Here is a 25,678-nt window from a genome sequence, read left to right as displayed (position 1 = left end):
GTAAAGACTGGAGCTCCAGCTGAAGGCTTCCTCACCCCCAGAACACCTACAAGGGCTTCTCTGACTCATGCAGAGGATGGAGGTGTGCCTGAAGGCTTTCCCACAGTCTTCACATAAGTCTTCTCCTGGAAGTGTGCCTGAAGGCTTTCCAACAGTCTTCACGTAAGTCTTTCACCAGTGTGAGGTCCCATAAGGATGTGAGATGGGAGCCCCTCGTGAAGGCGTTGCCACACTTCCCATCTATAGGGCTTCTCCATGGCTTGTTTATGTCTATTAAGTTTTAACATCTTTACCATAGCCATCACATTTATTGATCTCTTCTGTGTGGTTTTGCCAGTTAATATGAAGCTCCGAAAGAGACAGTTATCACAGTTGTGGGGGTTTCTCACTCATGTGAACGATTCATGAGATCTGCTCTCTCACCCAATGAAAAATTCCTGGCACAAGGGCACTGATAGATAATTTTCCTATTTGGTATGGTGACTTAGAGGAGAAAGTGTCTGTCTCTCAGTTAGGGTTTCTATTGATGTGAACAGGCATCAAGACCATGCAGCTCTTAGAAAGAAAACATTTAATTGGGGTGGCTTAATTTCAGTTTCAGAGGTTCAGTCCGTTATCACATGGTGGGGAGCATGGCGGCGGGCAGGCAGCTGTGGTGTGGGAGTCATAATAGAGAACACTACATTTTTGAGGCAGCAGGAAGTCGACTGACATGCTGGGTGGTATCCTGAGCATAGGAAACCTCAAAACCTGCCCCACATTGATGCACTTCCTTCAACAGACCACACCCACTCCAACAAAGCCACACCTCCTAATAGTGCCACTCCCTATGAGATTATGGGGGTCAATGATATTCAAACTACCGCAGTCTTATATACCTGAATGTCTTGCAGCAAATAGGTTTGTGCACCATGTGCTTGCCTAGTGCTTGCAGAGGTTAGAAGAGAGAGTTGGATCTTATGGAACTGGAATTACGGATAATTAATTGTGAGCTGTCATGTTGATACTTGGAACTGAATCCAGGCCCTTTACAAGAATAACAAATGCTCTTAACCTCTGCACAGTTTTAGATTTACTTATTTACTTATTTTTCATTTATTCGTATGGGTATGTGTCTGAAGGAATGTATATCCATGGGCAAGAAGAGGTCATCTGATCCCCTGGAGCTGGAGATACAGGAAACTGTAAACTGCCCAATGTGTGTGCACGCTAGGTTCTCAGAAAGAGCAGTATTGTGCTTTGAACCTCTGGGCCATTTCTCCATCCTCCAGACTCTTGCAAAATAATATGAGACTGGTGTCTTTACTTCATTCCTTATCCATTGTGTGTATACTCATTGCAATTTGGTCTCTGAGCCCACCACACTATTGGATCCACCGACAATAAGGTCAACAGTGACCTCCTCTTTGCCAAATGCATTAGCTTTCTTTCAGACCTCCATTCATAATGCTAACATTATCGGTTATTTGTGTTTTTCAACCCTCGACTGTGACATACAGCTCTATGCTCCTTGAAATTCTTCTGATCTTCTTCTCTGACCCACAGCTATTTAATGCATGCCAAGATTCCTTAGTCTGAGTCTCCCTTTCTCCTCTCTCTCTCTCTCTCTCTCTCTGACAGGGTAGCCTTGGATGTTCTGGAACTCTATGTGTAGACAAGGCTGGCCTTGACTCACAGAGATCTGCCTGTCTTCTCTGCCTCCCAAATGCTGGGATTAAAGGTGTGTGACACCACTAGGCTCAATTATTGTAATTTTCAAGCAGTAAGACTATTAATTCTGTGGATTTGTCTGTTAGTTGTCTAGACACCTAAGGCTATTGGGACTTGCTAAAAATTTAGGCAACCTGAATGCATTTAGGAGAGACACTTATTTTTCCCCTACTGTGTTCTTGTTTAAAAACTCCCTGTTAACTCTTTCCTTTCTGAGTCAATCAAGTTTGTGTTGGATAGGTCACTGGAGAAATTAAATGCCTCTGTCCCTGTGTGTTGATTTCAACGTTCAAAGGTCAGCGGGGTCAGTATCAGCTCAAACACGGAAATTTTGAAGTTGAACTCCTGCACTCATCAATTTTTTCATTATCTGTATCAGTGTAATCTTTAACCTTGCTCGAACTGTGCCCTGCTCTTTTTCAGTATGGTGGGGAACTATACTTCAGTGACGTCTATGCTAGCCTTGAAGTGCCAGAAGACATCAGGTCCCACAAGGTTTTATGGGGTATGTGCTCTTGTTTTATTGATATCAATGACTATGCCTAGTGTAGAGCCCTAACCTGCAAGGAAGCAGGGGTGAGACCACTAGATGGGAGAACACTGGTGTAAGGCCAGAAGGTTCTATTCTTTTTCTACCACCCAGCAACAATATGAGGGCCAGTGAGCTGGATCCCTGGATAAAGGCACTTGTGGTTCAAGGCAGGCAATCTGCTCCCTGGAACTCATGTAAAGGTGGAAGGAGAGAACAGAGTCCACAGAGCTGTCCTCTGACATGTGACACATGACATGTGCCCACGTGCTCCCCAAACTCTGTAGATAAACTTTTTTTAAAAAGCAAAATAAAGCCGGGCATTGGTGGCACAAGCCTTTAATCCCAGCATTTGGGAGGCAGAGGCAGGCGGATCTCTGTGAGTTCGAGGCCAGCCTGGTCTACAAGAGCTAGTTCCAGGACAGCCTCCAAAGCTACAGAGAAACCCTGTCTCGAAAAACCAAAAAAAAAAAAAGCAAAATAATCTCAGGCAGTTAAATCATCTTTTATCATTTTCTAGACTGTAAAATGAAAATAAGAACAGACTAAAATCTATTTTGAAGAATAAATGAGATATTTATTCCTTTAGTGTCATTTAAGAGTCTCTAGAAGTTTCAGAGAAAAATGCATGTTCATGATCAGTCTGACTGAAAATAACAACTTCAGCATTAAGCTGATACATGCCTGTGATCTCAGCTCTTTGGAGATGAAGAAAGGGATCAGTGCCCATTCAAAGCTGTCACGGGCTACAGGATGAGACACAGTCTCAAAAACACATCTTGTTTTTAAAACAGATTGTGTTAACTTTTTCCTTTCTATACAATAATATAAATGGATGATGTTAAAAGCGGGAATAGGGCCTATGAGGTGACTCAGTAGGTAAATCACTTTTGTTACATGCCTGATGAGGTGAGTTCAGTTTCCAGAACTCATATAAAAAGATGCATGATGGCTCGGCAGTGGTGGCACAGCCTTTAATCCCAGCACTTGGGAGGCAGATGCAGGCGGGTCTCTATGAGTTCAAGGCCTGGCCTTCATAGAAAGTTCTAGGCTGGCCAAGGCTACATAGTGAGAGGCTATCTCCAAAAAAGTAAGATGGTAAATAAGCAAAATAACTAAGACAAAACATTTCAAAAATTACAAAAAAATTGTAATTTTATTTGGACTTATTTCCTTAAACCTTTTTTAAATTTTACTTTATGTATGTGGATATTTTGCCTGTGTGCTTGTCTGGGTACCAAGGGCATGACTGGGACCTATAGAGGCCATATGAGGGTGTCTGATCTTCTAGAACTAGAGTTCTAGACAATTGTGAGCTGCTGTGTGGGTGCTGGGACTCAAACATGGGTCCTCTAGAAGAGCATCCAGCGCTCTCAACCTCAGGACCATGTCCCCAGCTCCAGTCTAAACAGTATAAATAGTGTTACACAACTGTGTTGTTCAGCTTGAAGTGTTTGTTTACGGGTGACCATGATGCTTGTCTCCAACTTATTCCTGTGATGCATGAAACCTGTGTGAATATCTTTGCACGTGAAAGGAATCTGTAAAAGTGCCTTGTGAATGTTAGTAGTAGTCACTGTTCTAGGAGTAGAGCATTATGAGTCTCTTCTGGAGCTAAGAGGTGGCTTTTATGCCATTTTATTCCCATTCACAGTGCCTTTCAGAGTATGACTTAACACACACACAAGGGTTACAGTTGTGTCTTAGTAGGACTGTCCTGAATGATTCTCAGAGACCCTAAGCTGACAAATTCTGGGGTTAACCCATCACTTTCTAGACATTGTGGTTGCTTCCAGGCCCTATTATTTTTTTTATTTTTTTGGTTTTTCGAGACAGGGTTTCTCTGTATTATCTTGGAAGCTGTCCTGGAACTTGCTTTGTAGACCAGGCTGGCCTGGAACTCACAGAGATCCACCTGTCTCTGCCTCCCAAGTGCTGGGATTAAAGGCGTGCACCACCAACGCCCGGCTCAGGCCCTATTCTTTTGTTTCAAATTCATCATAATCAATTTTTTTCTTTTTCTTTTTCTTTCTTGGTAGTTTGAAAGAGACATGGTTTCTCTGTGTAGTTCTGGCTGTCCTGGAACTTGCTTTGTAGGCCAGCTGTCCTGGAACTCCCTAGTTTGGGATTAAAGGCATGCACCACCACTCCCAGACAAAGCAGATTTTTTTTTTTTTTTTTGGTTTTTGGTTTTTCTAGACAGGGTTTCTCCGTATTGTTTTGGAGGCTGTCCTGGAACCTGCTCTGTAGACCAGCCCGGCCTCGAACTCACAGAGATCCTCCTGCCTCTGCCTCCTGAGTGCTGGGATAAAAGGTGTGCGCCACCAACACCCGGCTATAAAGCAGATTTTTTAAAAAGACTAATGCAACCGATAAATATGTAGTCAAATATGTAACCTTCATATTTTAAAAACAATGACAAACCATTAAAACCGGAAATGAAATGGGGGCGAAGCATCCCCTGAAGTCTGTTTCCTCATCTCCTGAGATGTGGGCAAGCAAGGAGCTGCTTCACGGCCCCAGTGACACGGAGCCCTGTCACTGCTTTCCTCACCACGATGAACTGCATCCATTCAGACCACTGGAGACATGTAGCCAGACACTACCATAGGCAATGGGTTAGAGCTCATACAATTTCATTATTGCAAAGCACTGTGCACCACGATCAGAGAGAAAAGTTCTTACCCTTCACAAGCCTCACCTGTTTCTACCTGGGAATAAAACTGTAGAAATCTTTTTTAGTGAAAAATTCCAGGGCAAGGCTGGGTGGGTATAGTGGCACATGCCTGTAATCCCTGGAATGAGGCTAATACAGGCAGGAGAACTGGGAGTTCAAAGACACCCCCTGCTGTAAAAGTAAATTTAAAGCCAACCTGTCTCAAAATACAAAACAAAACCCCTCAACATATCATCACCAAGTAGCAAACAAAATACATTCCAATCTTTTTATATTTTTATCGAGAAAAAGGTCACCAGAGCCAAGTATTAAGAATGAAAGAGCCGGGCAGTGGTGGCGCATGCCTTTAATCCCAGCACTCGGGAGGCAGAGGCAGGTGGATCTCTGTGAGTTCGAGGCTGGGCTGGACCGATAGCCTCCAAAACAATACAAAGAAACCCTGTCTCGGAAAAACCAAAAAAAAAAAAAAAAAAAAGAATGAAAGAGCCAGGTAGTAGTGGCTCATAATTTTAATCCCAGGTCTGGGGAGTCAAAGGTAGGCAGAGATCTCTGTGTGTTTGAAGACAGCCTGGTCTACAGAGTAAGTTCTAGGACAGCCAAAGCTGTCCTACCACAAAAAAACAAAACAAACAAAGAAACAAAAAGTCACAAACCAACCAACCAACCAATCTCCAAGGGTTAACATTGATGATGGGATTTTGTTCAGCCCTAAATTTCACCTCAGGTTCCCCCAATTCACCTCCCTTTACTTTCCTTAATGAAACTAGCACTCTTGTTATTAAAAAAATAAGCCAATTACTTTAAATAGGTACAATTATATATATATTTTTTCGAGACAGGGTTTCTCTGTATTGTTTTGGAGGCTGTCCTGGATCTCACTCTGTAGACCAGGCTGGCCTGGAACTCACAGAGATCCGCCTGCCTCTGCCTCCGGAGTGATGGGATTAAAGGTGTACACCACCAATGCTTGGCACAATTATATTTTTTATCTTATTTAAAATTTTCATTTATTTATTTTATGTGTATGGATGTTTCCCCTGCTTATATGTCTGTACACTGCTTGCATTCCTGCTGCTCAGGGAGGCCAGAAGACAGCATTGGATCCTTTGGAATTGGAGTTACAGAGGAATGTGAGCTGCCATGTGGGTGCTGGGAATTGAACCTAGGTCCTCTGCAAGAGCAGCCCCCATGGAGTGCATATGCATACACACAGGCAAAACATCCATACACATAAAATAAAACTTAAAAGTATAAAAAAGAAAGAAAAAGGAAATTAGGGAAATTGTTACTACTGGTCACTGGACATTAAAGGAGCCAGACATACCTTTTACACCAGATCTCAGGAGGCAGAGGCAAGTGAAGCTCTGAGTTTGAGGCCAGCCTGATAGGGGAAGTTCTCTTGTGTATGTTTGTCTGATTGGTTGATTAAATAAAGCACTCTTGGCCAATAAGGACGCAAGATAAGTAGGACTAGGATGTAGGAGGTCCGGACCCTTCCTCTGTGGGAACACTAGACCTTGAGCAGAGACCCACTTCCCCTTCTGCCTGGGAGTAGGCAGCTGTAAGACAATGTTTACTAAAACATGTTTACTAAATACAATGCCCGGGGCAATACGTTCCTGGAAAAGGCCTACCCACAGAAACCGCCCTGACCTCGACCTTGTCCAAAGACTAACCGCCTCTTCTGCCACGCCGAGATCAGTTGTTGGTGTCAGGGCAGAACCAGCAGGGGAGAGGAGAGAGCAGAAGCTTCTCTGGTGGGAGCCTTTCTTAGGAAGTTTTCTTGAACCTTTTTGGGGCCTGTTTAAAGTTTTCTTTACATCGTTGAACAAGTCTCTGTGTTGTCAATCCCCGACACCCTCCGCACGTTCTCGGACACAGGCTGCAGCAGACGCGACACTTCCTCCAGTAAGAGAAGTATTTCATGTGGAAATACTCAGATTAGCAGTTATGGGTAAATAATTAAGTCAGAGCTAGCTGATAAGAAATCAAAGCAAATGGCCAATAGCTTCATAATTAATATGGTGTCTTGTGTGTTATTTGGGGGCTGAGACAGCAGTGGGAGCTAAGTGACTGGCAGGAAGACTACACGTTACACCAGTCTGGTCTACACAGCTAGTTCCAGGACAGCCAGAGAAACCCTGTCTCAAAAAAAATCCTATATATCATTATATATCTGTAAATTTTAAAATGCTATTTACCAAAAGTCACTTAGAAAGAAAAAGATAATTAAGCTGATCTTCCTGTGTCAAAGATGTTGGATCAATAATTCGACAGAAGCACCAGGAACATATAATACCATTGTCTGATTATTTCCTGATGCAGAAATATTAAACTAAACAAAATATGGATGTCCTATGATATTTTATTGAAAGAGAAATCACTTACTTGAAAAGCCAAGAAAGCCTAGAACCAAAGGTTCGCACGCTGCTCTCCAGGTTGAAACCAAAACCCAAAGAGAGTTTCCTCCCCCTAGTTCTATTTATCCTCCCCCTCCTCCTGTACATTCTACACCCACATGGGAGTGGTTAGTGCTATGGATATGTAAAATCTCTCCCTACAATTCCCTTTTTAGTCTAAAGAAAAAATTTAGACTTAAGACAAAACTAAACTGTGTCACTATACAAAATGTCTCAAACATATATACATAGATGATAAACAAATTATAATCTACCTATATCTTATCCTAAGCACATCTATCCCATCTAACTCCTAAACTTAACTGAAGGAGATGCCCAAGTCTGAACACCTCCTTCCAATTCCAACCCTAAAAAATTGAAAACTAACAGTAACAGGTATAAACTATCCTGCAATATCAACAGTATGGAAAGAGGGTGTAGAAGTCTCAAAATTACTTCCTGCTGAAATGGGACAACAACCTCATGGGCTCCTGTAGGAAGAAAATGTTAGTGTAATTTAATTTGATTTTGTGTCTGTGTGTGTGTAGGTGCCTGTGAGTGGAGGTGCCCATGGAGCCAGAGCCCCTGAGGCTGGAGTTACAGGTGGGTGTGAGCTGCTTGAAGTGGATGCTGGGAGCCTAACTCTGCAAAAGTAGTGTGCACTTTTAACCACTGAGCCATTTTTCTAGTCACTGTCAGGACCCTTTTTGTTCCCCATACATTATGTGTTGAAGATTTGGTCTTTGGTGAGGCCATTTCAGGAGGTCTGACCTTTAACTGATGTGGCCTCGTGGAAGGCTTAGGTCTATCAGAGTAGTGTGTATGGAAGGGACTATGGGACTCCAGTTATCCTCTGGTTTCCTCTTTCCAGATGTGCCTGAGGGTTCTCTGTAGGGTAAAAGGTCCAGCCAAAGAAACCCATCCTGACCCTGAAACCAGAGCCAAAGAAATACACTTTGTCCCTAGAACCACAGCCAGAGAAAGAAATATGTACTGACCCCAAAAAGAGAGCCAAAAGGCGAGAAAGGACCAGTGAAAGAAACACTGTGTGATCCTGGGCCAACTCTGCCTCTGACCAACTGAACCAACCAATCCCTGAGCAGGAAAACTAACCAGTCCGGAGCAGAAAACTTCTTCCTGGAAAACTCCACCCCTAAGAAGCCCTACATAAGCCCCTCTGCTTTGTCAGTTGCTGGCTGTCCTTTCCTGCCCTGGCAGAGGCAGCCACTCTCCTGGACTCCTCCTTCCTAAATAAATCTTAAGATTCGGTGAAGATCTTTTGTCAGTGGGGAGCAGACCTTTGCTGAGAAGTTCTCCCGAGGTAAGGGGACTGAACAGCGAAAGTAACAACTTGTCACTGGAGCCAGAGGAGATTGCTACATTTCTGCAGGGGTTTGTTTAGCAGAGTGGAAGAAGGAACACCTTGGGCCAGAGCTGAGAAGAAATGGATACCTCTGCTGGGAAGCCCCCTTTAAGGAGGGGGCAGAGCAGAGCCCCCCTGTAATGACTCTCTCTTGAAGAGGAGCAGGATTGTTATATACTTGACGGTGGGTGGGTGGGTGGGTGAGCATCCTCCATGTTACCCCAGCTTCAGGTATAGTCTGACTTCCCAACAAGCTATCTTTCCCCCCAGAGCTGAAACACCTGCATTCTCACCAGAGTCTTACAATTCTATTTGAACTTTTGGCCTCCAAAACTGTAAGCTAAAGAACTGCTTTACTTTACAAGTTATCCTACCTCAAGTGTTTTGTTATAGCATTGAAGACTACAGTAAACCAGGTATAGCGGTACAAACTGATAATCGCAGCGATTGGGAGGTTGAGGCAGGAGGATAATGAGTTTGAAACCTGGGTAAGCTATATAGTGAGATCCTTTTGCAACAAACAAAAATAACTAAATTCAGCCCCAATAAAACCTCAACAACAAACAGACCATCACAGATGATTTCATTTAAGACTTATAGCAAGCGGTTAGGAGAAACGATACTGATTACCTATACATTTTTAAGAAAATAGACACAGAGGAACACCTCCTAATTTTATAAAGTGAAACACACTTCAATACCAGAAGTACATTAAGACAGTCCCTTCTTTAAAAGATTTATGTTTATGAATGTTTCATCTGAATGTATATATGTGTCCCATGTGTGTGTCTGCCAGTGGAAGTCAGAAGAGGACATCAGATCCCTTGGGACTGTAGTTATCCCTGGTTGTGTGTAGCACAAATTCTAGTTGGTATTAATTATAAAAACCCAGAGACAGATATTGGAGTTAAAGCTGAAGATCAGAGAAGCAAAGCGGCCAGCCAGTAGCTCTTACCTCTATCTCAGACAGAAATGGGCGATCTTGTCTCCATTAATCCTCAGACTATACTGATCTCCACCAAACCTCAGACTGCGCTGAGCTCCTGTATCCTCCACCTTGTATTCCTCTCTAGTGCTGGGATTAAGGGTGTGGGATCCCAAGTGCTAGGATCACCTTAGTGTGAGCTTTGTTTCTCTTTTAGACTGGATCAATTTTGTGTAGCTTAGGATGACCTTGAACTAATAGAGATTTGTCTACCTCTGTCTCCTGAGTTTGGGGATTAAAGGTGTGTACCACCACTACTTGACCTCTATGGCTAACTAGTGTGGCTAGCTTTGTAATCTGATTTTCAGACAAGCTTTATTTGTTAGATCATAAACAAAATATCACCACAGGTGTGAACCACCATGTAAGTCCTTGAACTCAAACGTGTGTCCTCTGCAAGAATAAGTGCTCCTAACTGATAAGACATCTTTCTGTGGTGACACATGTCTTTAATCCCAGCACAGGGAGGCAGAGACAGGTGGATCTCTGTGAATTCTAGTCAGGCTGGTCTACACTGTGAGTTCTAGGGCATTCAGGGATATGTATAGAGAGACCCTGTCTCAAAAACAAAAGCAAAAACCACAAACAGAACAGAAGCACACAGCGTCATATGCTATATAGAATTATATGTAGTGTGTTTTTGTGTGACTGGTAGTAATGTGTTTGTTCATATCACTATCACCACAAACACATGAGTGAAGTGATAAGAAAATTTTCAGGCATGGCAATATATGGCTAAGTGGGTAAAAGGCACGTGCCACCAGGCCTGGCAACCTGAGTTCAATCCCAGAACTTAAAGCTCCAGTACAATCCCATGGCCCCACCACCACATGTGTGACTTGGGTGTATAAACAGGAGCTGGAAAGATGGCTCCGTGGTTAAGAGCAACTATTGCTGTTGCAGGGACCAGAGTTTGATCCCCAGCACCCAACCCAAGCTGAACAGCTCTGCGGGCACCTGCAGGCATGTACACATACCCACCCCTACACACATACAAATGCACACGGAAGTAAAATTAATTGTAGATGGAGCTACGGCTCAGTGGTCAAGAACAATCACTGCTTGCCCAGAGGATTTGAGCTCGGTTCCTAGCGCCCACATTGCTAGGAACTCTGCTTCCAGGGGCTCAAACATCCCGGCCTTCAGAGGCACCTGCACTCACACGGCACAGACAGATAAGCAAGCACATACTTAGAAATAAAATACACGCCGGGCGGTGGTGGCGCGCCTTTAATCCCAGCACTCGGGAGGCAGAGGCAGGCAGATCTCTGTGAGTTCGAGGCTGGGCTGGACCGACAGCCTCCAAAACAATACAGAGAAACCCTGTCTCGTAAAACAAAAAACAAAAAACAAACAAAAAAAGAAATAATATACACATAACCATCTAAAGAAAGAAATGAGACTATGGTTTCAGGCAGTAAGTCCCTCATGTGGCTCTCAGCTCGTTTTGAGTTTCTTGGGTTAGGGATTTTCTTGAATGAACTGCTTAAACTGTTTAAAAAACATCTCTGCAGACCCTCAGTTTAGGGTTTCCTATGTGAACCTTTTCTATTGCTGCTCCTTCCTTCCAGAGGTCCCAGTGCACGTCATTTGGCTCGAGTGCTACGTTGCCACAGGGGGAGCATGCAGTGAAGGACTGCTCACTTCATGGTTGGGAAGGGGTCTTAGTTTGGGTTCTTATTGCTGTGAAGAGACACCATGGCCACCCCATGGTTCCTTCTTATAAAGGAAACTTGTAATCGAGGGTGGCTCGTTTACAGTTCCAGAGGTTCAGTTCATTATCATCGTGGTGGGGAACATGGCGGCAGGTATGCAGGTGTGGTGTTGGAGTCCTACATCGTGATAGGCAGGCTACCAGAGTGGACTGACTGAGGCCCTGGGCGGCACCCTGAGCACAGGACACCTCAAAGCCCACCCCCACAGTGACGCACTGCCTCAACAAGTGTCACGTCTGCTGCGTGGCCTGTGTCCGAGAACGTGCGGAGGGTGTCGGGGATTGACAACACAGAGACTCGTTCAACGATATAAAGAGAACTTTAAACAGGCTCCAAAAAGGTTCAAGAAAAACCTCCTAAGAAAAGCTCCCACCAGAGAAGCTTCTGCTGTCTCCTCTCCCCTGGCTGGTTCTGCTCTGACCCCAGAGGTGGATGTGTGTGGGTTTTTGAAGGTGCGGTTAGTCTTTGGACAAGGTCGAGGTCAGGGCAGTTTCCGTGGGAAGGCCTTTCCCAGGAACTTATTGTATCGTTTTTAGTAAACATGTTTTTACTAAACATTGTCTTACAGCTGCCTACTCCCAGGCAGAAGGGGAAGTGGGTCTCTGCTCAAGGTCTGGTGTTCCCACAAACAAGGCCACACCCACTCCGGCAAAGCCACGCCTCCTACTAGTGTGTCACCCTGTGAGATTATGAGAACCAATTCAAACTATCCCAGACTGAAAGAGACAAAATGGGACCAGGTCCTCAATAACCCCTTAAAGGGCAAATTCCCAATGACTCAATTGTAAGCAGGACAGCTTAGGTGGAAAGGTATCTTGGCGGCTGGGAGCCAAGAAATGCCACAAACTCACACAGCACAACAAACCTAACTGGGAGGGGAAAAGCCAGGAGGGTGGATGCCTTTGCTTGGGTGAGAAGCAGCAGAGAGCTGGGCAGAGTACGGAGTTTATATAGGGTTTCTTTAGGGGAGGGTGGAGCTTTCCAGGAAGGCCTGGGATTGGAGGGACTGTGTGGCCTGATCTTGGGGCAAACTCAGGGATTGGTGAGATTTATCTTCTTATAGGGTGGGACCCAGCCACTCTGCTGCCTCGGACTGGGAAAGGCAGTTACAGTCCTTTAGGACCCTCAGGGAAATGGGGAGGGGCGCAGTCCACTGGCCACTTGTGTTCCTTGAGAGTTTATAAAACCTACTAAGTATATAAAGGGAGTATCTGCCTTCGGCAGGAGAAACTTTTCCTGCTGCATGAAAAGCCAACACTAGCATCCTTCCGTTCAAAGTAACTATAAGCAGGCTTTTAATTGAAAGGCTATTCATCAATAAAAACTACTATTGGCCAGGCGTTGGTGGCGCACGCCTTTAATCCCAGCACTCGGGAGGCAGAGGCAGGCTGATCTCTGTGAGTTCGAGACCAGCCTGGACTACCAAGCGAGTTCCAGGACAGCCTCCAAAGCCACAGAGAAACCCTGTCTCGAAAAAAAAAAACCAAAAAATAAAAAAATAAAAATAAAAAATAAAAACTACTATTGATAAAAATACTAGTGATGTTAACATTTTTCACATTAATAATTTGAATTTAGTTTTCATTGGACTGTCTGTGTCCTTTGATAATTTTAATGAAAGTCTGTTAGAACTGAAGGAAATCTCTATTTTATTTTATAGATGGGTTCTAATGTATTCCAGTCTGGCCTCAACTTCCCAAATAGCCAAGGATGACTTTGAACTCCTGACCCTCCTGCCTGCACCTCGAGAATGCTGGGATTACAAGGTTGTGCTACCAAGCCTAGTTTATACAGTGCTGTTTATAACACCAACGAGGAACATAAGACCCAGGGGTTGAGTAATTTGTAGCCACACCACTGTTTAAACGGTAGAACTAGGCTGTAATCCAGTTCTTCTAAATCAGACTGCAGATTCACTCAAGTTACGTCCTATCCGCTCTAAGGTGGCTGGCTTAGACCTTGTCTTCCTTCCATTCTCACTAACCGAGCCTTTTAAATCATTTTAGTAAGCAGTTTGAAGAAAGCGCATGCGATCCTTCCTCTTCGCAGGATTGGACGCTTTGCGTCTCTTTTGGCCCCAGGGACTCGCCGTCGTCCGGCTGAGGCGTTCGCCGGCTGAGACGATGGCGGCTGGGACGCCGGATTCGCAAGCACGATTTGGTCAGTCTGTGAAGGGGCTTCTCACGGAGAAGGTGAATACCTGCGGGACCGACGTGATCGCGCTCACCAAGCAGGTGCTGAAAGGCTCCCGGAGCTCCGAGGTGAGCCGGGCGTGGACTTCCGGGCCGCACTCCCGTTCGCTGCGGGAGGGGCGGCGCGTTGCATCCTGGGAGTGAAGGCTGCGGGCCGCGCCCGTGGCTTCCTGGGTGCGCGCGCGTCTCCAGGTGGCTGAGCGGATGCGTTTGGAAGAGGCGGAGAGATAGCACCCGTGTTCTAGAAGGGGGGAGGCCCGGGCCGCTCCCACCCGTGCCTGTTGGTTCTCAGGGTTGCCCTTGGGTACCCTGGCTTCTCCCTCGCCCGGGTCCTGGGCAGCCTGGCCCCGTTCCTGCCCCCGACTCCTCTCCTTGTACCCAGCACCCGCCTGTCACTCCTCCCAGCCCCCTCCCGGGCCTGCACCTTCTCCTTAGGGAAACTAAGGGCCTCTCTAATCCTCGGGCTCTCTCCCAGCCCCGGGATCGCTCTTCTCTAGGAGACCTTCCCTTGCCCTAGGATCTCCTGGCTGGCAGCTCAAAGGCTGTCAAAGGTTGCATGGCTGCCTCAACATGCCTGAAGTGGCTGCCTCAGGACTCTGCATGCAGAGGCCACCCGGAGCCGGGCCAATCAATGGCAGCTCCCTGACTCCGGTTGCAAAGGCCGCAGCTGCTGAGCCTGGTTCTAAACTGCCCCCTTTCCCTTTTTAGGCAAGCGCCTTCCGCCTGTTCTTTTTCTTTCCATGTCTGCTCCCAGTCGGTCAACACCTACCTACCCCTCCCTTGACCCCCTTTCCCAATAAACTCCAAGTGGGTTTCTTGAGTTTGGCGGATCGTGTTTCATCGCCCAAAGTCGCAGCAAAGAACAACTATATGTAGTGACAGTCAATCCCCTTTAAAAACTCACCCTGGCATTGCTCTCAGCTTCCAAATTGTCTCTCACCCCTTTGTCTGTGGGTTTATTCTTTATCCGTCTGGCCATGTTCTTCATGGTTCCTTTTCCATCCGGGTGTTGGGGGTGTACACCTTTAATCCCAGCGCCGTCCATTTTGTTAGGTAAACCCATGCATAGCTAAGACTTCCAGTTTTGCCTCTCTTGTAAAACAGAGCACAGCATTTCTTTTAGATTTCCATTAGTTTCCCCTGCAGACATGTTCATTATCTTGTTCTTCCTTAATTTGGTAACACTTGGTCTTAGCTACTCATCTTCAACAAGTGGTTACAGTTTTCAACTTAGTTTTCACAGAAATACCAAGTGTAGTGAGATACTCACACCCCCCAACACACACACCTGTATCGCTGACTATGCCCCTTGAAAACTCCACTTTATTCTATACTAAGTCTAGTGAATCCTGATTTCCACATCCACAACCAGCTATCTCCTTTTTCACATATTTGTTTTCCTATGTAGTTGCAGTAATAGCACAGACTGTGCTATTGGGTTTGTGTTGACAGAGTTCCTACCAAGTCCTACAGCCCTTTAGTCCCAAATAAATACTCAGAGGCCTCTATTAATTACAAAATGTTTGGCCTATGACTAAGGCTTCTTATTGGCTAGCTCTTCCGTAATTATTAGCCTATTTCTATTAATGTCTGTATTTGTACATGGTCTTTGCTTACCTATCATGCCCAGACCTCTTGCTTCCATGGCAGCTACATGGCATTTCTCTGGCGACTCACCTTCTACATTCTTCCTGGAATTCTCCTAGTCTGGTGGCCCTGCCTATACTTCCTGCTTGGCTGTGTCCTGTCTGTTGATTGGCCAAAACAGCTTTTTTCATCAACCCGTAAGAGAATCATGTATTTGCAGCATACAGAAGCACCTCCCCCAACATTTCTTCCTTCTAAATTAAAAGGAAGGTTTTAACTTTAACATAGTAAATTATATATAACAAAACATCTACCAAGCAAGAAGTATAGTTAACAATAGTCCACTAATATTTGGCAAAATTTAAAGAAAAATATTCTATCATCTATCCTATCTTTGTGAGTATAAAGGTTTAAAGTAACTTATCTTTAATCATAACTAAGGAAAACCATAACCATAACTTCAACTCCATCAAAGACCCCAGAGGGATAATATATACACTCTAGAATTGACAGAGACATTTCACTACCTAGACAGTCACCCAAAGTTCCTCTGTAATGTTGGGGCATCCCTCTTCAGCCCATAGGCCACAGTGTCTGGCAGACTTTTTAATGAGGTAGGAAATTGAAGGGCCATCCTGTCCTTTGGCAAGTTCAACAGTCACTTCTCTTTGTAACCTGCTTGTCCAGTTTGGACAGCATGCTGTCAAGCAGTCCAGGCAAGAGCAGGTTCTTGTCCAAATGATTATCCCTGTCATGTTGAAGGCAAACTCCATATGAGTTTATTCAATGCACATCTCCTCTCTGATGTAATTGGTGTCACCAGGAGCAGTTATGTTTTGTTGTCATGAAAAACCCTAGTTAACCATTTTAAATGCCATATTATATAGACCTTTGAAAGGTTTTAAAGAATACCTATCCATTTGAAATAATTCTGTATGTCTAGAAAACCTAATTAACATAACTATAAGTTTTGATTATTATAGGTGACTATCTATAATCTGTATTTAGTTATACATTACATTTTTAAAAGAGATGTTTAAGCACAATACCTAAACAAGAGTAGAAATTTACATATAACAAAATTGCCCTTAAATTTATATCAATAAAGCAAAATCCATACCAATGCAAAGTATTAATTTGTATATCATATTCCTTTTTTTTTTTGGTTTAGAAAGAAATTGACTGTGATCATTAACCATTTATACCAACCCCGTTTAAATGAAAATAAACATTTATAAACAATGTTTGGGAATGTGGGCATAGTTCTCTCCAAAGTGCTTCCTGCTGTTTGGGGGCACTGTCAATCCCAAGGGGATCCTGAGAAAACCCAGAATCCTAGCTGTAGAACAGTCTGTGAGGATGCATCATCTCAGCAGTTCTGGATGCTGATTCACCGGTGCACTGCTTCAGGGGGTCTTGCTTGATCAAACCATATTAGTCTGGAAGGAATCCACAGCTTTTCATCTTCTGTGGAAACAAAAACAGAACCTCTTTTCCAAAGTAACTTGTCCTTAGACTTAAAATTTGAATTTAAGGCATTTTCTAAATATAGAGATTGGATTAATTCAACAGCATTTATAATCAAATGTCTTTTAGTAGCTATTGCTTCTTCCTCACTTCCTCAGCTGTCAAACAATTCAAAGGCAACAAAATAACATACAGTATCCAGACTCTCTGTGTATTTTCCATCTTTATGTGGCTTTTAAGAAATTACTCTATTTCTTTTGTTTCTATGTTTTGTTTTTTATTTTTTGGTTTTTTGAGTCAGGGTTTCTTTGTGCAGACTAGGCTGGCCTTGAACTCACAGAGATCCGCCTTCCTCTGCCTCCCAAGTGCTGGGATTAAAGGAATGTGCCACCATGCCCAGCTACTCTAGTTCTTTTTCAAAGACTTTCTCTTTTTCTTTTCTCGCCCAAGCCTCCATCTTTCTTTAAATACACTGTAAACCCTTTGGAGGTTTTTCTTTATCCAAATCAGTCTTTACTGTACATGTCTATTTTGTTTTTTCTAACCACAAGTCTTTAATTTGATAAGCAGCATGTCTAGGATTAAAGTGGTGGCTGATTGCTGGCTCCAACCAGTTAAGCTTTCCAACTTGGTGGGGATATGTTTACTGCCAGCTCTGGGAGCTGGGCTCACTGCCTTGACTCTGGTCTATGCCATCATCAAACAGCTTGTAGCACACTGCCCATAAACTTTTTTGTCTGTATGAGTAAAAGCTAAATCTGCCATGCAGCATGCTGTGGGGTTTGGAGATGGGCTCTGTGTACAGTGGTGGAATACACCATGCTGTGCTAAAGCCTGATTGCCACAGATCCCTGCATCATGTCCTGCACGAGACAGTGAGTCTAGGAAACCCAGTGTAGCTTCATTTCAGTGTGTTTAGAACCTTTTTACGCTTTTGTCAGGTTTTACATGGAAATTCCTGCCAAACGCCTGGGAGCCATTTGTAGATGGAAATTTCTGTCCTGCCTGATCCTGTGGCTGTTTAGTCCCAAATAAACACACACAGGCTTATATTAATTACAAATGGTTTGGCCAATGACTCAGGCTTCTTACTGGCAATCTCTTAATTATTAACCACTTTCTATTAATCTGTGTATCTCCAGGTGGTCTTGGCTTACTGGTGATGCCTGGGTCTTTTACTCCTTTGGCAGCTACATGGCATCTCTCTGGTGACTTATCCTCTGTGTTCTTCTTCCCGGAATTCTCCTAGTCTGGAAGAATTCCAGCTGTACAGAAAGTTTTGTCCTTACTATACTACACAGTTGCTGGAGTCACTGACCTGCTGTTTTCTGCTGACATGCTTTGTGTGGCCCCATCTGACACACTGTGTTTCATAGTTCAGTGTTAGAGAAGGTTTGAAGAATTTAAAGAATTGTTATATATTGATTTTTCCAAATATAAATTACTCAAATCTTGGTTTCACCTTGTGACACTGTATCATGGTTGAGCAGAATTCCTGTGTCAGTTTTGTTAGTAATCATATTGACTTTGCTTTTTCATGAGTTATAGATTCTATTTATTTTGTAGGAAATGTATGTGTATGTAAAATATCACATACGTCATACACATGCACACACACACACACACACACACACTTTTTCCTAGATAAACAAATTGGGTGAAGAAATGGTATAAATATGTTTAAATTTTAAAGAGGTGGGTTTTGGGCCAGCGAGATGGCTCAGCAGTAAAGGTCCTTGTAACCAAGCTGGCCCACTTGAGGTCCATCGCAGTCTGGGAACCATATGGCGGAAGGAGAGAACCAAGTTCCAAAAATTATTGTCTAGCCATGGCACACATATTCCTGCCTCCCTTCTACAAAATAAATGAACACATGTAACTAAACATTGTTTAAAGCTGATTATAGTAGCATTTGGGAAGTGGAGCACGCAGATTTCTGTGAATTTGAGGCCAACTGAGTCTACATAGAGAGCTCTAGCCCAGCAAAGGCTGCATAGTGAGTTCTAGCTTAGACAGGGCTACATAGTAAGACCCTGTATCCCCCAAATTCTTTAAAAGAGTGATTTATATTCAAGTACTTGTGTATATTGAACATCATAAGGAATTTACCTTACATGGTACTAGTTGTATAAGATACCAAAAATCCCCACCTCATTGATTGTCTCTAATAAATATTAAAAAAAAAAAAAAAGAAAAGAAGGCAGAGTGAATGCTCCCATTGTAAGGAAGAAACATAATAAAGCCAGTGAAACACCCACCACTTAGATAGTGACTAAACCTTATAAGGAACATGAATCTGGGAAAGCACACTTGCACATTCAGTGGAATGAACTGCAGAGCAAGCATGTGGGTACCTGGGGCCAGAGCGGGAGGTGCAGGTAGAACCACGGATTAGGAAGGCCTTGAGATGAGAATGTTTACAGGGATTGGGTGCCAGTCTGGCTGGTGTAGAAAGTAAGGAGAAACGTACTCACTCCCACAGCCAGTTAGTGATAAACAGCCTATTCTCTCGTACACCCGTGCTTCAGTTACTCCATTTGAGTCTTGTGCTAGTGAGGGTCATTGTGGGGTTTTGTAAACATTAATATTTGTGCAATGATGAAGTAGAACTTAGCGAGTGTTGTAGGCAAACATTTTACTCCTGAGCTATATTCACAGCCCCAATGTAGTGCTTTTTTAAAATCTGTGTGTGGCACTTGTCTTTATACTGCACTTACATAATTTGTTAATTTATTGTGTGTGCACACTCGTGTGCATGCATGGGGATAGAAGACAGCCTCAGGTGCTGTTCCTTGGATGTCACCTACTTTTTAAAGATTTTGAGACTAGGTCTCTTTGGCATGGGACTCAACAAGTGAGTGAAGGAAGCTAGCCATGGAGCCTTGGTGTGAGCCATCACACTTGGCTCTCCCAGCCCTTGGGTTCTAGGGATTAAACTCAGGTCCTAGTTCTTACAAGGCAAGCACTTTACTAAGCTCTATTCCCAGCCCCTCAGCTGTATAACTTAATGAAATAATATTGGAAGTGATGAAATGGGGGGCAGTGAGCACACTATAGTTATAAAAATAAGAAACTGTGAAGATGGGTAGATGAGAAAAACTGAGTTAGATTATGAGCAAATCGATGATAAAAACTTAGGAGAAAAGTTTGTGGAATCTAGAAAGATTCTGTACTAAGATTGTTTCTATGATACTCCTTTTTAAAAAGGTAACCCTGGAACTGTAAATGATGTGTATCTGATAAAATGCTGTAAAGTGTCAGTGAATTCATCTGTCATGCTGGGAAAGGTCTTGGTTCATGTGCAGCTTTGGCTGTTTTGGAAGTCACTCTGTAGACCAGGCTGGCCTCAAACTTACAGAGATCTGTCTGTCTCTGCCTCTCCAGTGCTGGGATTAAAGGTGTGCACCACTACCACCAGCAGAGACCACATCTTAAAAAACAAATGCAAAGGCAGATCTCTGTGAGTTTGAGGTTAGTCTGGTCTACAGAGCGAGTTCCAGGACAGCCTCCAAAGCTACAGAGAAACCCTGTCTCGAAAAACCAAAAGAAAAAAAAAGAAAACAAAAACAAAAAAACAAACAAAAACCCAACTAAAAACAAAAACAGAATAAATGCAGAACGCAAGCGAGGAAAGATAACCAGATGTCAACCTTCCTTAGGCATGCACGCACGCACGCGCACACACAGGTACCGCAAAACTGGCCACAGGAATTGGGAGTGTAGCTTGGTGGTAGTGTGCTAGCAAGGGCCTGCATTGGATCCCTAGCACCTCAAGAGAGGAACCTGCACTTTCATATGCTTTTGGTGAGAATGCAAGATGAAACATCTGTGATGCAGGGGAATTGGGCAACATGAAACAAAACTTGGACCAGAATCAAGATTCTACATGCTTGTCACAAAGATGCTCTAGGATGCAGACTTAGGTGAGCTTTTGGTTCATTGCATACAGTAGCAAAGACTAGAAACAGCCTCCAAGTTCACGAACTGAGGCTGGTTGAATGTCTTAGTATATCCCTGTGGTGTAGTGTGATATTTGAGTTGTAAAAGAGTGGTTGAGGAGATTCTGTCATGTGATTTGAGTACGAGTGACTCTCATAGGCTCATATATTTCAATGTTTAGTGGTTTGGTTAGGAAGGATTAGGAGGTGTGGCCTTGTTGGAGGAGGTATGTCACTGGGGATGGGCTTTGAGGTTTTTTTGTTTTTTTGTTTTTGTTTTGTTTTGTTTTGTTTTGTTTTTGGTTTTTCGAGACAGGGTTTTTCTCTGTATTGTTTTGGAGCCTGCCCTGGAACTCACTCGGCAGACCAGGCTGGTCTTGAACTCACAGAGATCCGCCTGCCTCTGCCTCCCGAGTGCTGGGATTACAGGCGTGCGCCACCAATGCCCGGCAGGGCTTTGAGGTTTTAAAAGCCTAACCAGGTCCATTCTCTCTGCCTCTGATTTGTGGGTAAGACAGACTCTCAGCTACTGCTCAAGCACCATGTCTGCCTGTTGCTGCCGTGCTCCTTGCCATCATGATGGCCATAGACTCATCTTCTGAAACCTTTTTTTAAAGATATATTTATTTATTGTGTATACAGTGTTCTGCCTGCATATATGCCCACATGCCAAAAGAGGGCACCAGATCTCATTGCAGATGGATGTGAACCACCATGTGGTTGCTGGGAATTGAACTCAGGTCCACTGGAATAGCAGCCAGCGCTTCTAATTCCTGAGCCATCTCTCCAACCACATCCTCTGAAACTAAGCAAATCCCAACTAAATGCTTTTATAAATTGCTTGGTTATGGTGTCTCTTCACAGCAATAGAAAAGTAAGATCTCCCTCTCCCTCCCTCTCCCTCTCCCTCCCCTTCTCCCTCTCCCTCTCCCTCTCCCTCCCTCTCCCTCTCCCTCCCTCTCCCTCCCCCCCTCTCTCTTTTTTTTTTTTTGGTTTTTATGGGACAGAGTTTCTCTGTATTGTTTTGGAGGCTGTTGGTCCAGCCCGGCCTCGAACTCACAGTGATCCGCCTGCCTCTGCCTCCCGAGTGCTGGGATTAAAGGCGTGAGCCACCACTGCCTGCCCCCTCTCTCTTTCATATAGCCAGTGATTGATACACACACATACACACACACACATACACACACACCCCATTGTGGATAGACCCTCCAGTCCTTGAACTTCTTCCCAGGCCCTTTTCTTCCACATTTTCCTCTCATTGCACCCTCAGACTTTTGTGGGAGGTGTGAGTCAGGGTTTCTCTGTGTAGCCCTGCCTGTCCTGGAACTCACTTTGTAGAGCAGGCTGGCCCCAAACTCAGAGATCCACCTGCCTCTGCCTCCTAAGTGCTGGGGTTAAAGGTGTTCGCCGCCACCTGCACCTGGCTGACCCATGGACTCTTAAGTCTGTCTCCCCCTTTTTATTCTTTCTCTTTGGAGCAGGTCTCATGGAGCCCACGAGTGCAGAGCTCACTGTGTAGCTGGAGGTGCATTAGACTTCTGGTCCTTTTGCTTCTGCTCTAGCGTGCTGGGATTCCAGCCCAGTTTATGCAGTACTGAGTAGCAAACCCAGGATCTCCAGCATCCTACACCCACTAAACTTCAGCCTCAGCCAAATTCTGTTTTTGTTTTTAGATATATACAATTTTATGTGTATGAATGTTTTGTCTGTGTGTATGTATGTGTACCATGTGTGTGCCTGGTTCATGCAGAGGTCAGAAGAGGGCACTTGATCCCTTGCCACTGGAGCTATGGGTTGTTGTGATACACCACGTGAATGCTGGGAGCAGAACCTGTTGTCCTCTGTAAGAGCAGCGAGTGTTCTTAGCTACTGAGCTGTTGCTCCAGCTCCGGAAGTTAGTGGTCCAGTCAAAGCAGTTTCTCTGACATCTCCCAGTACCTGATGAACAGGCTGTGTGGAGAGCTTCGTAGCTCGAGCCCTGATTCTTGAGGAGACTGTAGGTGTGGAGCCTGTATCAGAACTGCCAAGCTAAGTCACCATCCATTTTTATACTTTTTTATTTTGAGACAGGGTCTCACTAAATGTTAGCAACCCTTACTGTAGTCCAGGCAGGCATTGAACTTGTGGTCCTCTTGCCTCAGCTTTCCTAGCAGCTGGGATTACAAGCCTGCACTGCCACGCCAGTCTCAGAGATGGGAATTTTGATCACTGCTGTTTTATTTTTGTCTTTCAGCTGCTGGGCCAGGCAGCTCGAAACATGGTTCTACAGGAGGATGCCATCTTGCACTCAGAAGATGTAAGAAACGGTTGTTTCTTTCATGGTGTGTGTGTGTGTGTGTGTGTGTGTGTGTGTGTGTGTGTGTGTGTGTGTGTTGTATGACCATAGGGAAGTGGACTATTCTGTTTCTCTCTCTATTATGCAGAGTTTAAGGAAAATGGCAATAATAACCACACATCTTCAGTACCAGTGAGTATGTCCTCACCAGCAGTCACTGACTGCAGCATCCTTATCCTCCCCCTGTGCTCATTCATTTCTTTCCTGCTTCAGTACATCTTCCCAGGGAGGCGGGGCGGGGTGAGGAGGATGGGATGGAGACGGGGCGGGGTGAGGAGGATGGGATGGAGGCGGGGCGGGGTGAGGAGGATGGGATGGAGGCGGGGCGGGGTGAGGAGGATGGGATGGAGGCGGGGTAGGGTGAGGAGGATGGGATGGAGGCGGGGCAGGGTGAGGAGGATGGGATGCAGACGGGGCGGGGTGAGGAGGATGGGATGGAGGCGGGGCAGGGTGAGGAGGATGGGATGGAGGCGGGGCAGGGTGAGGAGGATGGGATGGAGGCGGGAGTGGGATGGAGGCAGGAGTGAGTGGGGTGGAGGTCGGTCGGTTGATCAAGGGGAAAGATCTGAGGCTTCAGGGAAAGTTGAGATGGGAGAGAGGAGCTGGAGCACCTTGTGTTGAACTTCCTTCCCTGTGTTAACTGGGAGCTTCACAAGGGAAGAACCATGGGGCAGAGCTTGTCAGGACCATGCTACCGCTGTGTGGCACCTGGGAGGCACTTGATCAGTGTCTGTCCACTCTGTGCTCAGTGTCTTTCCTCCCCTAGAGAATGGAGTGTGATGGGAGCTGGTATCCTGCATATAACACAGCACCAGCAGCATAGAAATCATTCAGATTCTTATGCACAGACATGGCCTTCATTGTAATTTTGAAGAAAACTATAATTGAATTTGCCTTTTGTTGTATCTTTTCTTGCCTTATATTTTATGTGGTTGGTAAGATGCTTGCATACGCTATTGGGATTGTGTGGTTGAGAATTCAAGTCCTGATAGCTAATGTTGAAACTGTTTTTAGGTGTATATATATATATTGACTATGTGGTTATTAGTCTCCATGTAATTATACTAAGTTTAAGTCAGGTGTATTTATCTGTCTGTGTGATCTATTGATGATAACTTCTCTTGGTTCACTGGGTCTCCCTATTTCTTTCCTTTTCCCCCCTTCCCTACCTAGGCAAGAAGCTATTCAGAAGAAGTAAGTGACCTCAGAGGTGGTGGGTGGGGACGACTGAAGCATGCTGGGAGTGACACCTCAGAGGTGGTGGGTGGGGACTGCTGTACCCAGGATCAGTGGAAAACTGGTTGACTCATGCCTTTAAATGACCATGCTCTGGATAGCTTTTTAGAATTTAAATAACATGGTATATTTTAAAGGTGTGCAGAAACTGGATTCACTGCTTCTTCTTTTTTTTTTTTTTTTTTTTTTTTGGTTTTTACGAGACAGGGTTTCTCTGTATTGTTTCGGAGGCTATCGGTCCAGCCTGGCCTCGAACTCACAGAGATACGCCTGCCTCTGCCTCCCGAGTGCTGGGATTAAAGGCGTGCGCCACCACTGCCCGGCACTGCTTCTTAAGTTCTAGAAGTTACAGGGTACAGAGGTCACCCTTAGGAATAGACATCCATTTATACTGGTAATGTTCATAAATAGAGCAAACATACTAAAGTCATTAAATTGTCTCATTTTATTGGCTATATCCTTTTGAATGTAAATGGAGTCCAGGCTAATTCTAATTGGCAGTCCTGTCTCCGTTTCCTGAGTGGTTGGCTGCAGGTGCGTGCCACCATGCCCATCTGCACAAACTTCTCCATGGGCTACTTTCCTCCCCAACCTTGTGATGAAATCACACTGTATTTCCATGGTGGCCTCAAACTCTTGGGTTCAAGTGATCCTCCCCTGCCTCAGTCTCCAGAGTACCAGGACAAACGATTGTGCCACAGTGCCAGACTCAGAGTTTAAACACCTCCGAGGCACAAGCAGACTGATGTAAATTTTGACCTAAGTAACAAGGTTGATGCATTAAAGGATGGATCATACAAAGAAATGTCTTCCCTGCTCACTTCAGACAGTCCTTTTCTCTGTTTTGATTTCTAGTGTTGAACAGTCACCTGACCTGCAGGACCAATTGAGTCATTTATTGAAGTAGCATGTCATAACTGACTTCTTTGCCTGATGCTGAGGGTCACCTACTTTACACAGCCATCACGATGTGGGCTTGGTTTCCATTTTCACCTCCAAAAATTCATGCAGAAAAGACTTGTGAAAAGCCAGATGATTGAACTTAGAATCATTTCTTTTGCGTTTTTGAGATAAGGTTTCTCTGTGTCGCCCTGCCTTTCCTGAAATACACTGTGTAGACCAGGCTGGTCTCTAACTCAGAGATCTGCCTGCCTCTGTCTCCTGAATGCTGAGATTAAAGGTGTGCACCACCACCATCTGGCCTTAGAATCACTTCTTAAATTGGATTAACCCTTGCTCTTATCAGATATTTAAGTTGTATTTAATTTCATATTAAAATAAAAAATCAATAAGTTCAATCATTAGCACTGAAAATAAAGGACACCATAGCTTGCTAAAAGCTGTATTGCTGTATTGTCTGATGTGATCCATAAGCACATTGCTGTGTGTTTTTTTGTTTGTTTGTTTGTTTTTGAGGCAGTGTGTTCCTGTGTAGCCTGTTGGCTTTGAACTCACAACCCTGCTGCTGCCTCTCAAGTGCTGGGATTACAAATCACCATACCTAGCCACTGAGTAACAGTTAATCTCAGATACTTGGGAGGCTGA

At 44.5% G+C, this 25,678-nt stretch overlaps 1 protein-coding gene across 2 annotated transcripts; it reads left to right on the top strand.

The window, feature by feature from the left end:
* The first annotated feature begins 13,433 nt into the window (after nt 1-13,433).
* Nucleotides 13,434-25,472, top strand: Borcs7 (BLOC-1 related complex subunit 7). Of its 2 annotated transcripts, none has more exons than XM_040743397.1 (5): nt 13,434-13,639; nt 22,796-22,858; nt 22,986-23,029; nt 24,071-24,091; nt 24,989-25,472. In XM_040743397.1, exons 1-5 carry the CDS (start codon nt 13,502-13,504, stop codon nt 25,038-25,040), a joined length of 318 nt encoding a protein of 105 aa, XP_040599331.1. In that variant the 5' UTR covers nt 13,434-13,501; the 3' UTR covers nt 25,041-25,472. The 2 variants fall into 2 exon arrangements, with proteins under 2 accessions (XP_040599331.1, XP_040599333.1); XM_040743399.1 differs by having other exon boundaries at nt 13,460-13,639; nt 24,964-25,472.
* Nucleotides 25,473-25,678: the final 206 nt, after the last annotated feature.

The sequence above is a fragment of the Mesocricetus auratus genome, unplaced genomic scaffold (assembly GCF_017639785.1).
Source record: "Mesocricetus auratus isolate SY011 unplaced genomic scaffold, BCM_Maur_2.0 Super-Scaffold_4256, whole genome shotgun sequence".
Lineage (NCBI taxonomy): Eukaryota > Metazoa > Chordata > Mammalia > Rodentia > Cricetidae > Mesocricetus > Mesocricetus auratus.
Note: the sequence above shows the minus strand (reverse complement) of the source record. Positions and strands in the feature narration are given on the sequence as shown.

Coding starts and splice junctions, on each gene's coding strand:
- Borcs7 (XM_040743397.1), top strand. CDS start 13,502: ATGGCGGCTGGGACGCCGGATTCGCAAGCACGATTTGGTCAGTCTGTG. Junction 13,640..22,795: donor AAGGCTCCCGGAGCTCCGAG/GTGAGCCGGGCG, acceptor TTTGTCTTTCAG/CTGCTGGGCCAGGCAGCTCG. Junction 23,030..24,070: donor ACCACACATCTTCAGTACCA/GTGAGTATGTCC, acceptor TTCCCTACCTAG/GCAAGAAGCTATTCAGAAGA.